This window comes from Microcaecilia unicolor, chromosome 3, assembly GCF_901765095.1.
Source record: "Microcaecilia unicolor chromosome 3, aMicUni1.1, whole genome shotgun sequence".
Lineage (NCBI taxonomy): Eukaryota > Metazoa > Chordata > Amphibia > Gymnophiona > Siphonopidae > Microcaecilia > Microcaecilia unicolor.
The window spans coordinates 528,449,126-528,464,057 of NC_044033.1; the positions used below are offsets into that span (position 1 = coordinate 528,449,126).

At 44.5% G+C, this 14,932-nt stretch overlaps 1 protein-coding gene across 1 annotated transcript in view; it reads left to right on the forward strand.

The window, feature by feature from the left end:
- The window catches only part of FIG4 (FIG4 phosphoinositide 5-phosphatase), a 416,571-nt gene that overhangs the window by 123,772 nt on the left and 277,867 nt on the right, over positions 1 to 14,932 (forward strand). Inside the window, 2 exon segments of the mRNA XM_030199197.1 lie at positions 12,583 to 12,716; positions 14,476 to 14,592. Coding sequence (XP_030055057.1) covers positions 12,583 to 12,716; positions 14,476 to 14,592 — 251 coding nt within the window.

The following is a 14,932-nucleotide window of genomic DNA, read 5'->3' on the forward strand; positions in this document are numbered from 1 at the left end:
GGTATACCTTCGGCTGCCGACTGCGGTCCTTCTTCTGGATTTTCCTCCATTAATACTGAAGAGAAGTATTACTTTAGTGTCACGTTTGTGGCCGTTTCCTTGTCTGTGCTTGCCTCGCTCTCTGGTGGCCGGACCTGGTGGCTGCGGTGGACTGTGTGCTTGCTGTCGCCCGTTCCGGACTTCGGCCCGGTTCGGTCCGGATCTTCCGGGCTGCTAGGGTTGCTTTCCTTGTTTGTGCCTGGGCGGCGCCCGTGGTTGCCTTGTAGTTGCTGCGGCTGAGCTTTAGCAGCTGGTGGGCTTTGTTGATCGCCTAGAGACTTCTGTGTTTGCCTTTGCATCGTCTAAGGTCCCTGGTATGTGGGTGTGCTCTGTGCACTTCTGCCTAGTCCAATTTTATTCTGAGTTCTTGCCTGGTTCTTGTTTGTTTGTGTGTAGTTAGCTTTGGTTTTATTGTTTAGTTCCTAGTCTTGTTTCTGGTCTGCATTTCCTTGTCTTGTGTCTGTGTTTTTTATTAGTGGCTGCTTGGCAGCTTTTAGTCCTGACTCCCTCCTGTCTGTGTTTCTGTCTTAGTGGCTGCCTGGCAGCTTGTAGTCTTGACTCTTGTGTGTTTCTTGCTGGTATCCAGTTCCTGCCCAGTCCGGTAAGTCCTGCCGGCCACCTGCATCCAGGGGCTCAACTCCTGGGGAAGGATGGTCAAGTGCAGGTGAAGCCTTGCTCCAGTCCTGTGTTCCAGTCCAAGTGTTCTTGTCCAGTGTGTTCCTGCTTTGCTTATCCCTGTCTGCAGTCCCTGCTTTGTGTGTGTGTTAGCCCAGTGCTGGTTGAGGTGGTTTTGCCTGCCACTGCTGCTCCTTGGCAGCGGCCCAAGGGCTCACAAACCTAGTTGCTGCTTTGAGACCTGACATTTAGCACATTTGCTTTATCCACTCTCCACAAAGCTGTTCTCAGCAGTCTTACAAGTCCATTCCTAGCTTTTCTCCTTTCCCTTCTGAAAAAGGTCTTGTCATCTCTTTACATTTTTAGCCATTTTTTTCCTCCACCTGTACTTTCACTAGTTGCATTTCCCTTTTCGCTTCTTTGAGTTTAATCTGGTAATCTTTTCTGTGATCTTCTTGTTGCATTCTTCTGTATTTCTTGAACGCAGCCTCTTTTGCCTTTATTTTTTCAGCCACTTGTTTGGAGAACCATATAGGCTTCCTGTTTCTCTTGGTTTTTGTTTACTTTCTTTGTGTAGAGATCTGGTGCCATATCTATAGCAGCTTTCTGCTTGGACCATTGCCCTTCCATTTCTCCTATGCCATCAGCTACTTCTTCAGTCGTTCCCTCATTTTACCAAAATCAGTATATCTGAAATCCAGATATCCACCCCGCTTTTACTCTTATTTGAAATCATATTGTGTGATGGATCACTATTGCCTAGGTGGGATGCTGGAAACACTTCCTCCACTTTTGAGACTAAATCCTTTATGGGTTCTGTCACCATTTGTCTGAGCAAAGCACTTTGGCAGGCATCCACGATCCATCTGGTTATTTCCGATTCTTCCGATGGGACATTCCAATCCATATCAGGCAAGTTGAAATCTCCCAGCATCAGCAACTCCCCTTTCGTTCCAAGCTTGTGGATATCTTAGATCAGAACCTTGTCCAACTTCTCCATTTGTGCTGGAGGTTTGTAGATGATGCCCATGTAGATACACGTTCCATCTTCTCTTTCTAGAACTATCCATATAGCTTTCTTCTTTCCCCAGGTTTCCTGCTTTTCTGCTGCTCTGATCTAATTTTTCACATACAGTGCCACTCCTCCACCTTTTTGGTCATCCCTATCCTTCCTAAAATAATTATGAGGAGAGACTTGTTGACCTGAACATGTATACCCTGGAGAAAAGGAGAAACAGGGGTGATATTTATTTATTTATTTATTTAATTTTAGTTACATTTGTACCCCGCACTTTCCCACTCATGGCAGGCTCAATGCGGCTTACAAGTACTTATTTGTACCTGGGGCAATGGAGGGTTAAGTGACTTGCCCAGAGTCACAAGGAGCTGCCTGTGCCTGAAGTGGGAATCCAACTCAGTTCCTCAGTTTCCCAGGACCAGAGTCCACCACCCTAACCATTAGGCCACTCAGGGCCGGTCTTAGCAAGTGCGGGGCCCTATGCAGACCAATTTGGTGGGGCCCCATCCTAGCCCCGCCCCTATCCTAGCCCCCCCCCCCATTGATAAGATTATTCAATTTTTAGAAAAATTTTTATTTATGAAATTTCAAATAAAGACAAATGAAGCTAAACTTGTACAGAAAAAACTGATTGAAATAATAAGCACAATGCTATCATGAAACCCCCCCTCCCAAGAAATTATTCAGCTCAAGTCCACAATTAGTAGTTCAAATTCTCATAACCCCGGGGGGGTCAGAGGTGCGGACACACAATCTCTCCACTGCAAAACACTATACACAAACTTGTGCAAAAACACAGTCAGAACCTTACCAAACCATAACAGCACTAATTCCAAGGACAGGACGAGCTACAACCTTATGCATGGAAAGGCAGAACTGTAATTACACCAGGCTCTATAACACCAATACACTACCTTGTGAAAAAAAAAAGGGCTGCAAATACTACACGCTAGCAGGATACTGTACCTTGATCACACATGAAAAACACATGACACAACAAATATGAAGGCAAAATACTGAATGGAAAGTTACCTCAAGAAGTCAGACTCAGCATGCAGCAATACTAGAAAAATTGAAACTTACATGCAAAATATCACAGATGCACATTTCTAAAAGCTGACATATTCCAATTAATAAATTCTGAATAAAATACTTTTTTTCTACCTTTGTTGTCTGATCATCTAGTTTTTCTATTCGCTTTGGTCCCAGTGTCTTCTGTTTTATGCAGTGTCTTCTTTCCGTTTGATATTTTTTCTCTCACCGTGTCCACCATCCTCCTGTGTCCTTATGTGTTCTGTCTACCATCTGTAGCCCCCTGTCCCTATCCTTTCTCCAGTTTCAGCATCTGCCTTCAAAGTGTTCCGATCCAGCCCTTAAATTCAACAATTTGGACCGTACAGGTCTTTATCTGCTGTCATTGACTATGTTACTATGTTACTCTTTGGGGTTCTACATGGAATGTTGCTACTAATTGGGATTCCGGAATCTTGTAACTCTTTAGGATTCCAGAATCTTCAGAACTTTTAGTACAAGAACAGTGCTGGGCAGACTTCTACGGTCTGTGCCCTGAGAAAGGCAAGGACAAATCAAACTCGGGTATAAAGTATCACATACCATGTAAAATGAGTTTATCTTGGTGGGCAGACTGGATGGACCGTACAGGTCTTTATCTGCCGTCATTTACTATGTTACTCTCTGGGGTTCTTCATGGAATGTTGCTACTAATTGGGATTCCGGAATCTTGTAATTCTGTAGGGTTCCAGAATCTTGCTATTCTTTGGGGTTCTACATGGAATGTTGCTACTAATTGGGATTCCAGAATCTTGTAACTCTTTAGGATTCCAGAATCTTCAGAACTTTTAGTACAAGAACAGTGCTGGGCAGACTTCTACGGTCTGTGCCCTGAGAAAGGCAAGGACAAATCAAACTCCGGTATAAAGTATCACATACCATGTAAAATGAGTTTATCTTGGTGGGCAGACTGGATAGACCGTATAGGTCTTTATCTGCCGTCATTTACTATGTAAATGAAATTCTACCCTGGCAGGGCATCAACAATCTTATTAATTGCGTCATTCAGGCCAGATAATTTTCTCTTAGAGCACACCAAGCTTAACGACTGTCATCTGTTATAATTTTCACATCTTTCTATTTCTATGTCAAAGCTTTCTACTTCTTGGTCAAGAAGTAGCCTTTTCCAACCTATTGTTTAAGCAGTGCCTGTTGTTAATGGTATTGTGAACTGCGCAATGCACAATAGCAATGTCATGATTTCAGACTCATGGCCAATTACAATATAATAAACTAAAAACCTTTTCTCTGTCCTCCTTGCGAAGCTTTTTCTGAAATGTGTGCTGTTAGCAATCAATATGCCAGCCTGCTTTTATGAGCTGAAAAAGGAAGCGACTTTTATTTATAGACTCATCTTTGAAAGGCCACTGCTAGAATGTGGAACGAGACTCAACAGACACGAACATGTGAATCGTTAAGCGCTGTTTGGCACGGGGCTTTTCTTGTGAGACTTAGCACAAGTTGTAATGCAAAAAAAACCCCATTTTATTCTCATCCACATGTGTATCTCAAGGCTGTTTACAACTGTTTTTCTTGCTCAAGTACCCCTGCTATGCTTTGCCAAATCTCAAAAGATCAAAAAGATTCTGAAACATGCAGCGATATTTTTAAGACTAGTGCAGCATTTGTCTGTACTGTTTCTGGAATTGCTGCATCTCATTTACAAATCAAGAGTAGGGCTGAACATTTAGGGCCCTGTTTACTAAATAAGTGCAGTAATGTTTCTAGCGTGCGCCAGGGGCGTAGCCAGACCTCGGCGGGAGGGGGGTCCAGAGCTCAAGGTGGAGGCGCACAGTTTAGCTCGCCTCCCACAGCTGCTGCCCCTCCCTCATTGCCGCCGCCAGGTACCTTTGCTGGTGGGGGTCCCCAACCCCTGCCAGCCGAAGTCGTCTTCAGCACCAATCGACTCCGGCGCCTTCGCTGATGATCTGTTTCTTACTCCTGATGTCCTGCGTGCACGTCCTGTACGTAGCCCCATGCAGGACATAAGGAGTCAGAAAGAGATCATCAGTGAAGGCGCCAGAGTCGACCGGCACTGAAGAAGACTCTTCGGCTGGCGGGGGTTGGGGACCCCTGCCAGCAAAGGTACCTGGCGGCGGTGGCGACGGGGGAGGTTCGGCGGCATTGGAGGGTCAAAAGTAGAGGGGGCCAGGGCTTAATCTGTGGGGGCCCATGCCCCCATGGCCCCACCTAGCTACGCCCCTGGCTTGCGCTAACGCTAAAAACACACATATATTCCTACGGGTGTCTCTAGCGTTAGCACGCACTAAAAACGCTAGCGCACCTTAGTAAACAGGGCTCTTAATGTGTTATTAATGCGTTAACAATTTAACTTGTATTAAAAATGCAACAAGATCGGCGCATTAAGGTGTCCTTTTACTAAGGTGCGCTGAAAAATGGCTTGCGGTGGTGTAGGCGCGGGTTTTTGTGCGTGCACCAATCCATTTTTCAGCGCGCCTCTGAAAAAGGCCTTTTGGGGGGGGGGGGGGGGCGAAAATGGACGTTAGGCAAAATCAGAATTTCCGCGCGTCCTTTTTGGGTCTGAGACCTTACCGCCAGCCATTGACCTAGTTGTAAAGAATCTGCGTGGTAATGACCTACGCGTGTCAAAATGCCACTTGGCGCACATCCGTTACGCATGTCCGAAAATAAAAAATATTTTTTGGACGCGCATATTGGACGCGCGCCAACAATTAAATTACCGCAAGAGCCACGCGGTAGTCGGGCGGTAACTTCATTTTGGCGCATGTTGGGCACTCATAGATGCTTACACAGCTTACTAAAAGGGCCCCTAAGTTTCTTTTTCCTGTATCTCTCCCTCTTCCTTTTCTACCCCTCCCATCGTCTGGTATCTGATTCTTCCTACTTCCTGCATTTCTGCAGCCCTCCCCCACGGTCAGTTGACATCTCTGTCTTTTTCCTCTTTCTCCTGGCACCTCATTTTACCTCTCCCCGCATTTTGGCAGCCACCTCTCCTGTATGCGCTCCCTCTCCTCCCTGCTCCTCACAGCCCTCGGAACTTGCCTTGAGCACTGTACTAAAAGCACGCTGCTTCTCATCTGGCCCAAAGCCTCTCTCTGTAGTGCCCCTCCTTCTCTGACAGAACAGCCCATTTTCAACACTACAGAGAGAGGCTTCGGGCCAGGTGAGAAGCAGCGTGCTTTCAGTGCAGTGTTCAAGGCAAGTTCCGAGGGTTGCGGGGACAGGGAATGAGAGTGAAAAGGAGTGCTCGGAGGACGGGGTTGCCGGAGTGCAGAAAGAGGTAAGAAGTGCCGGGAGAAATAGGAAAACGGAGAGAGATGGGGGAGGGGTTGTTAAGAGAGAGAGATACTGGAAATAGGGGGTGGAAGAATCAAAGAAGGGTGATGGTGCCCATAGAAGGGAGGGGAGGAAAGAGAGAAGGGGAAAAATGGTGATCATGAATGAAGGGAAGGGAGGAGAATGGTGCTCATGGAAGGGAGGGGAAGGAAGCGAGAAAGAAGAAAGACTAAGGAGGCTAGGGCTTTTCAGCTTGGAGAGACAGCTGAGGGGAGACATGATAGAGGTATATAAAATAATGAGTGGAGTGGAACAGGTGGATATGAAGCGTCTGTTCACGCTTTCCAAAAATACTAGGACTAAGGGGCATGTGATGAAACTACAGTGTAATAAATTTAAAACAAATCGGAGAAAATGTTTCTTCACCCAACGCATAATTAAACTCTGGAATTCGTTGCTGGTGGGTTAGATAGTTTCCTAAAGAACAAGTCCATAAACTACTACTAAATGGACTTGGGAAAAATCCACAATTCCAGGAATAACATGTATAGAATGTTTGTACGTTTGGGAAGCTTGCCAGGTGCCCTTGGCCTGGATTGGCCGCTGTCGTGGACAGGATGCTGGGCTCGATGGACCCTTGGTCTTTTCCCAGTGTGGCATTACTTATGTACTTATGAGGAGATGATGCCCATAGAGTGTAGGAGAAGGAAATGGAAAATGATTATAAAAATAAAATCATCAGAGAACATGGGTGGTAAAAAAAAAAAAAAAAAAAAATATATATATATATATATATATATATATATATATATATATATATATTAGTTTAGTAATTGAAATATCTCAGTTTTTTAGAATTTACATCTGCTGTCTATAATTTGCACTGTACATGAGGAAATGTGAGGGGGGGGGTGTGCTTTATGCCATTAATCGTGCAATTAAAAATTGTAAGTGATGTGCAGCCCTAAGAGCATTGTAAATGTACATAAAAAGTACGGTGGTATGGTTTGGAATAGGAAGTAATGAACACAAATAGTGAGGACGAGTTGAAGAGGAAATCCAAAAAACCTTTATTAGTGATAAAATGATGACCCGACACGGCCTTGTTTCTGCATCAAAGCCTGCATCAGGGGTCAAACAAATCTTTTAAAGTTGTCATTCAATTAAAGACCAAGGGAAATATGGCTGTAGGACTTCCTTAAAACACAAGAATTAAGCAGTCAACTGTGAAACGCCTCAACTGCAATACACATAAATGACGTCAGTCCCAGGACAGATCCCTGAGGTACACCAACTGACAGTGGGATAGAAGTAGAGGAGGATCCACTAGAGTATACACTAATGATACGCTGGGAGAGAAGAAAACCAGGAAAGAACAGACCCCTGAATCCAAGTGAGGACAGCGTATCAAGGAGTAGGCTGTGATCAACAGTGTCAAAAGCAGCAGATAGATCGAGAAGGATGAGGATAGAATAGAGACCTTTGGATCTGGCCAGGAGCAGATCATTGGAGACTTTAGCAAGTGCTGTTTCAGTTGAATGAAGGAGGTGAAAGCCCGATTGAAGTGGATCAAGAATAGCTTGAGATGAAAGAAAGTCAAGGCAACGGCAGTGAATGGCACGTTCAAGTATCTTGGATAGGAAAGGGAGGAAGGAGATGGGGCAATAGTTGGAAGGACAGGTAGGGTCCAATGAAGGTTTTTTAAGGAGTGTTGTGACTACGGTATGTTTGAAGGCATCAAGAACAGTCGCAGTGGAAAGTGAAAGATTGAGGATATGACAGATAAAAGGGATGACAGTAGGAGAGAATAGTGTTAAGTAGATGGGTGGGAATAGGATCAGAGGAACAGGTAGTTAGTTGCGAGGAGGAAATAAGATGTGTAGTTTCCTCTTCAGTGATTTCAGAAAAGGAGGCAGGGGTTGGAGGGTTGAGAGAATGGACTAAGGGAAGGAGAGGTGGAGGTGACCTGGTTGACAAACTTAATCTTGTGAACCTTATCATGAAAGTACTCAGCCAGAGTCTGGGGGGAAAGTGAAGGGGGAGTTGGAGGTGAAGGCACTTTGAGTGCGGCACTTTCAGTGTGGCAAAGAGACGTCGAGGGTTTGAGCCAAGAGAATTTGTCAACTGGATGTACTAGTCCTGTTTGGCGTAGCCTAATGGTTAGTGCAGCGGGCTTTGATCCTGGCAACCTAGGTTCAATTCCCACTGCAGCTCCTTGTGACCTTGGGCAAGTCACTTAACCTTCCATTGCCCCAAGTACAAAAAACTTAGACTGTGAGCCCCCTAGGGACAGAGAAAGAACCTGTATAGAATGTGTACAGCGCTGTATACGTCTAATAGCGCTATAGAAATGATTAGTAGTAGTAGTAAAATGACTTTATATTTCATTCTAAATAAAAAGCCTTTATAGAGGCAACAACAGAGCTTCTCTTCCTAGGAAGTGGATACTTCAAAGGGACTCAGACCCTCAGCAAGCACTGTCTGCATAGTTAACACACCATTGATAACTACTGCCAAAGACAAACTGCCTTTTGCTATACTCTGAAACTCTACAAGTCTGCATGCAGTGAATTTTTAACCAAGAAAAGCAATTTTCTTTTGTCTTTCAATTACCTGAAGTGCTTAGCTCCCCTCCTCCTATTCCCCTCTCCATTGCCTGCAACAATTTCAAGCCTGCAACTTGAATAATCTGGATTTGAAACCATGAGAGCTACATTGTGGCCTGTTACCAGCCCTTAACTCTCCTTTCACAGCTGTACAACTGGCTGTGGAAGAATGGCAGCTTGAAATAAAGAGGAATCCAAGGAGTGCTTAAGGACAATTACTCTTCTCTGTCATACAAATATCTGTCCTACTCAGCTCTGTACTTGTAACCATAATTCAAACAGCAAACAAAGAAAATTGGCAATTCTATAACATAAGAGCTACACTATGGCCTCTCTCACACTCTAAACTCTCCCGTATTGCTGCACAATTCACTATGGAAGAATGGCAGTGAGTCATAGCATCCTTTGGGAGTCTGCCACAACTGTACATCCACACCTCACCACCTTATGAGCTCCTGACACACCATGACCTTTTCTCCCTGAGGGTAGAAGCCACCGATGGTAAGGACTCTGTTCTGAAGTCTTCAACACCGCACATTTAGGACTAAAAATGAGAGCTAAACCTGAGTGACTTAAATTAGCTCCAAAAGCTATCACCATTTTATTTTTATTTATTTAGTACATTTATATCCCACCTTTTCCCACAGGTGTGCAGGCTCAAAGTGGCTTACGATGTAATGATAAGGCGGTCGCCAGATCAGTTGTTATACATTTACAATCAAATGAGATAGGATAGAAGGAACAAGGGAAGGAGAAGAGAGGGAAAGGGCAAGAGAGTCTAAAATGGTCCATGAAGATGTTATTAGGAAAGACTGGTGGTTATATGATGAATCCTAGGAGTAGGTTATCCGAGATATTAAAACATAGTGAGGGTCTCTAGAAAAAGCCTTAGTGAAACGAGTCCGTCAGGACCTCACTACTTGGAGACTGACTTTGCCAGTATAGAGCATTGAAGAACGGATTTTGAGCACGGTTTGAGATAAGTACTGTCCACTAATCCACATTATTAATTTCCTCTTATAAATTGAGTGCTTGATGGGAGGTTTTTTAACCCACGATTACTTTTTGAACTGTGTGCTTTCAATTTGTTGATTTTGCAATCCATGAACTGGCTGAACTTAAAGATTGGGTTTAAAAGAAGAATTGTAGGATATTGATAACCACAGAATTAAAAAAAAAAAAAAAGAAAGAAGCAACCTTTAGTAGCTGGTCTCTATAACCTTTTCCCCATATCTTTAAATATTGACTATGTTCAATAATTCCCTTCTCCTCGCCTGTTGGTTTGACATATGATGTGATAATACTTCGTTCTTCAACCCCTAAACTTACACTTGAGGATCAATATCAAAAACCTTTTGGACATAATGATGGCTCTGGCCACCCATCTTATAGTATTTCATTGGAAAAATAATTTGCATTTGAACGTTTGTGAATGGTGGAATCTGCAGCTTTTAAATTTCATCAATTGCCTACTTTTAAGAAGCATTGGGCTCCTTTTGATCATTACATCAAAACATCAGCATCTCCTAGAGATTAGATTTTTATATTTATACTTAAATTGTCACATTTATCTATATGTAATGCATTTCGTTTTGTTGTTGTATGTTATATTGGTTTAAATTTTCTTGAAAACTCAATAAAAATGATTTTTTTTTTAACTTGAATTTTATGCCACAGCATTAACAGATTAATCTATAGAAGGCACAATAGGGCCTAGTTCGGTCCCACGCAGGGGTGTGCTGGTAAATTTTTAACAACAGGCTCTTTCTCCAGATGTAGCCAGCTCTGCAGTTGGAAGGGCCAGGGGTGGCCGGGTGGGGGTGGGGGGGGAGCAACACTTGCCTCTCTCTCCTCCCTCCCTTCGTGCGGGCACGCTAGGCATACCTTTGCTGGCAACCAATAAATGGACTGCCACCACTCCCAATGTCTTGCTCTGAGCAGCATGCTGGAACTTCTCACACATGCTGGAGAAGTCCTAGCCTGCTGCTCAGAGCTGGAAACAAGTAGCTGGGAGCAGCAGCAGTCTATTTACTTGGCTGGCAGGGCTCAGCATCCCCACCAGCAAAGTAAAAAAGAATTCAGCAGGAGATTCAAAATGGCCGCTGACTAGTTTGGACGCTCAGCAAAGCTCCGAGAAGAAAAATGCCAAAGAGAAGGGGCCGCTTGTCCTCCGCTGCTGCCCCTCCACGGCAAAATCTTCCTTTTCAATCCACAATGGTAAATTACCTTCGTGGAGCACAGATATCAGGAACATCGGGAGCAGGTCCGCTAGGTCGACCGGGTGGAAATGGTACCATTTCGGAGACCGTTGGACTGGAGCTATCGCTCAGCCCCGATGATAGGGCGCCTCCCCTGCAACCCTCGGGAGCGAGCACGTCGACGCCGGACCCCAGCAGGACGCCACCGAAGAGTGTAGTCGTCCACAGGGCCGAGGAGGAGAGTCGAACTGCGGACAGTGTGGACCTTTTTTGCGACCTAGGTGCCTCTCGAGGGGGAGATATGACATCTAATAACCAGCACCAGATGGAAGCTGTGACCGGAGATAAGGCACAACAGACCGCTGTTGTAGCTGCAGAGGTACAATTTCCTAAATTTCAGAAACCTACTGAAATTACATTAGAGACTCTATACACCTTGATTGTGGACTTGGGGAGTTCCTTAAGTCCACAAATTAAACAATTATCTCAAGAAATGTCTAAAATGGACCAAAAGGTTCAACAGACTGAACTCAAGGTAGAGACAATATCGAATTGGCAAGAAGAATTGGAAAAACAAGTGAAAGAGGTTCATTTAAACCAGGAGACTATGATTAAAGATTTAATTTCCTTGAGGAGACGAACTGAATTCTTGGAGAATGTAACCAGAAATAATAATATCCGCTTTTTAAATTTCCCTAAAAAAGTTGGAGTTTTACCAAGGGAAATGCTCAGAAAGTATATTACAGAGATACTTGGCGCTTCAGAGGAAATGGTTCCACCATTCACACAAATATATTATTTGCCCCTGAAGCGCCAAGTGCCTCAAGAAAAGTCAGAATTAGATATTTCACTGATACTGGAATCCTCAGATACCGAACTAGTCCAAGCTTCTACTTTAATTGCCACAGTAGCCTTGTCGCCAGATAAAAACTGGCTGATGAGACTTTTCTTCCAAAATAAGGACAAGAGCTTCCTTGGTTTAAAAGTTAGTCTCTTCCCTGATGTGACCAAGGAGACTCAAAAACGTAGACCGAGATTTTTACTTATGAGGCCTGGTGTAATTCAGTTAGGAGGTACGTTTTTTCTAAAGTACCCCTGCAAATGCCTAGTTAAATATCAATCTAATAAATATGTGTTTTATGAGCCGGCACAACTCTCTTCGTTCCTGGCTGCAAAAGGACAAGGGAGTAATTAACTTAGAGCCCTATATATTAAGAGAAGATATCTTTTATGAGCACCCGATAAAGGAAAGCTTCCTTAATTATTTTCTTTTGGAATCCATATTGTAATTTTTGAATCTCACAAATGTGGACTTTAATTAACATGCTGTAATTTGTTTGAACATTAATTGGTTTCCTTATATAGTTGAACAGTGATGTTATTTACCTGACAAGTTTATTTTTGCTTGTTTTAATATATGTAAATTGTTAAATAAAGAATTAAAAAAAAAAAAAAAAAAAGAATTCAGCAGGGGGCCCAAGCCCACATTTTGGGAGCCAGTTGTTAAAGTAGCCATGGAGGACCCTACTTTAACAACCGGCTCCCAAAATTCTTAAAAACTTAACAACCGGCTCTTGCGAGCCTGTGAGAGCCTGCTCCAGCACACCACTGGTCCCACGTAGGGATTCCAGGATTCATTTCTGGACCAAATGAGTATATCCAGAAATTAGCTTGTAATTGAGGTCCAGTCAGGGACATAGTTATTCTACTTAACTGTACTTATGAAATAAAACTTTAAAAGAATGTACCGAGCGGTATTTTTCTTTAATTGATACAGGAACGAGAGAAAAGGAAGCATGAGAGAATTTTGAGTGAAGAACTTGTTACTGCAGTGACCTACCTTAATCAGTTTTTACCTCCAGAGCAATATATCGTATACATTCCTTGGGACATGGCTAAATACACTAAGAGGTGAGCTCATCATACGGTGGAAAGGAAATTAAATGTGGCATTATCTTTTCTTCTTTACGGTTGAACCTCTATTGAGTATTGACAAACCTCTTTGAAATCCCAGAAAGGAGAGGGTTAAAGAGTGCCCCTGATGACTGACCTGCTTATTTTCGAACAAGAAGGCCGGCCATCTTCCCACACAAATCGAGAGATGGCCGGCCATCTCCTGAAGCCGGCAAAATCGGTATAATCGAAAGCTGGTTTTGGCTGGCTTCTACTGCTTTCCATCGCAGGGCCGGCCAAAGTTCAAGGGGGCGTTTCACAGGGTATGGACGGCGGGACGGGGGGCGTGAATACAAGATGGCCGGCTTCGGCCAATAATGGAAAAAAGAAGGCCGGCTCTGATGAGCACTTGGCCGGCTTCACTTGGTCCATTAATTTTTAGGACTAAGCCTCAAAAAAGTGCCCCAACTGAGCAGATGATCACCAGAGGAAATCGGGGATGACCTCCACTTACTCCCCCAATGTTCACCAACTCCCTCCCCCCCCCCAAAAAAAATAAAAAATCATTTTTTTGCCAGCCTCTATGCCAGCCTTAAATGTCAAACCCAGCTGCATGACAACAGTATGCAGGTCCCTGGAGCAGTTTTTAGTGGGTGCAGTGCACTTCAGGCAGGTGGAACCAGAACCACCCCCCCCCTACTTGTTACATTTGTGGTGGTAAATGTGAGCCCTCCAACCCCCCCTTCACCCCTTAGGGCTATGGTAGTGTTGTACAGTTGTGGGTAGTGTGTTTTGGAGGGGATTTGGGGGGCTCAGCGCATAAGATAAGGGAGGTATGCACCTGGGAGCAATTTTTGAAGTCCACTGCAGTGCCCCCTAGGTAGGGTTACCATATGTCCGGGTTTACCCGTTCATGTCCTCTTTTTGAGGACATGTCCGGGCAACCGGGCGGGTTTTGCCGATCTGCCCTTTTGTCCGGATTTCTTGACAAACGGGCAGGCTCGCCAGCCTGCCCGTTTGTCCAGAAATCCGGACAAACGGGCAGATTGCTAGCCTCCCCTCCCCTTACTTACTACTGCCCTGGTGGTCTAGTGACCTCGTCTGCCTTCGGGGCAGGAAAGAGACCCCTCTTTCCTGCCCAGAGCGCTGCCCTGCATGCATCCTTCCTGTTGGTGTTCTCGGGACGGTCTCGAGATTCAAAATGGCTGCCGAGAGTTGAAGTCTCACGAGGCCTCGTCAACTCTCGGCGGCCATTTTGAATCCCGAGACCGTCGCAGCAACAGAATGCAGGGCAAGGGCAGAGCTCCGGGCAGGAAAGAGGGGGCTCTTTCCTGCCCCAAAGAGGTCACTAGACCACCAGGGCAGTAGATAGTAAGTAAGGGGAGGGGTGGTGACCCCGGGGGGGGGGGCAGGGGATGGGAATATGTGACCCGGGGGGAGGGGAATATATGACAGGGGGCGGGGTGAGGATGTGAAAGGGGCGGGGCGGGTGTCCTCTTTTTGAGAGGACAAAATATGGTAACCCTAAGTACCCCCTCAGTAGTGCTACCTTGTACTTTTAGAAGAACACAGTTCTGATTTCACTGTCCATGAACTGGTACCATCTGTGCTGCTCTTTGATCTTTGACACCTTTCTGTTTTTCCGACTTTTCAGACCTCTTATTTATGCTGTGGAGGGTGAAGGTGTGAGATCCAGTCCTGTTTTAAGCTTTCAGGAGTATTGGTACAAGAGGGAAAGGTTATTCTGCTGATTTTCTTTCTGTGTTCTGTTTTACAGCAAATTATGCAACGTTCTTGATCGACTCAATGTGATTGCCGAAAGCGTCGTGAAGAAAACGGGTTTCTTTGTAAATCGGCCAGATCCCTTTTGCATCGTTTTACGGCCAGATGAGAAGTACGTATGTATTAGATTGAAAGAGTTCTGAGCCTGAAGGAATTTTCATATGTTCAGTCACAGCATCTGCAGGGTTTGTCATGGAAGGGGAGAGGTGATTCAGTACAGAGCCTTTACTGTGACCTCTGCCGAGTTCTCACCTCCTTCCCATCCTCACCCTGTTCTGTCTTCTGTATTATAAGTTTTTTTGTGGTAAGCACTCAAATAAACTCTTGCTCTATCTCCACACCTTGGATCAGTGGAATAGATTTGTTTTTAAATAGGTGTTAACATCCTAACACATTCTCATCTGTGTGATTTACTGCGTATTCGTTTTGTTCTGGGTTTACACACAATGTTT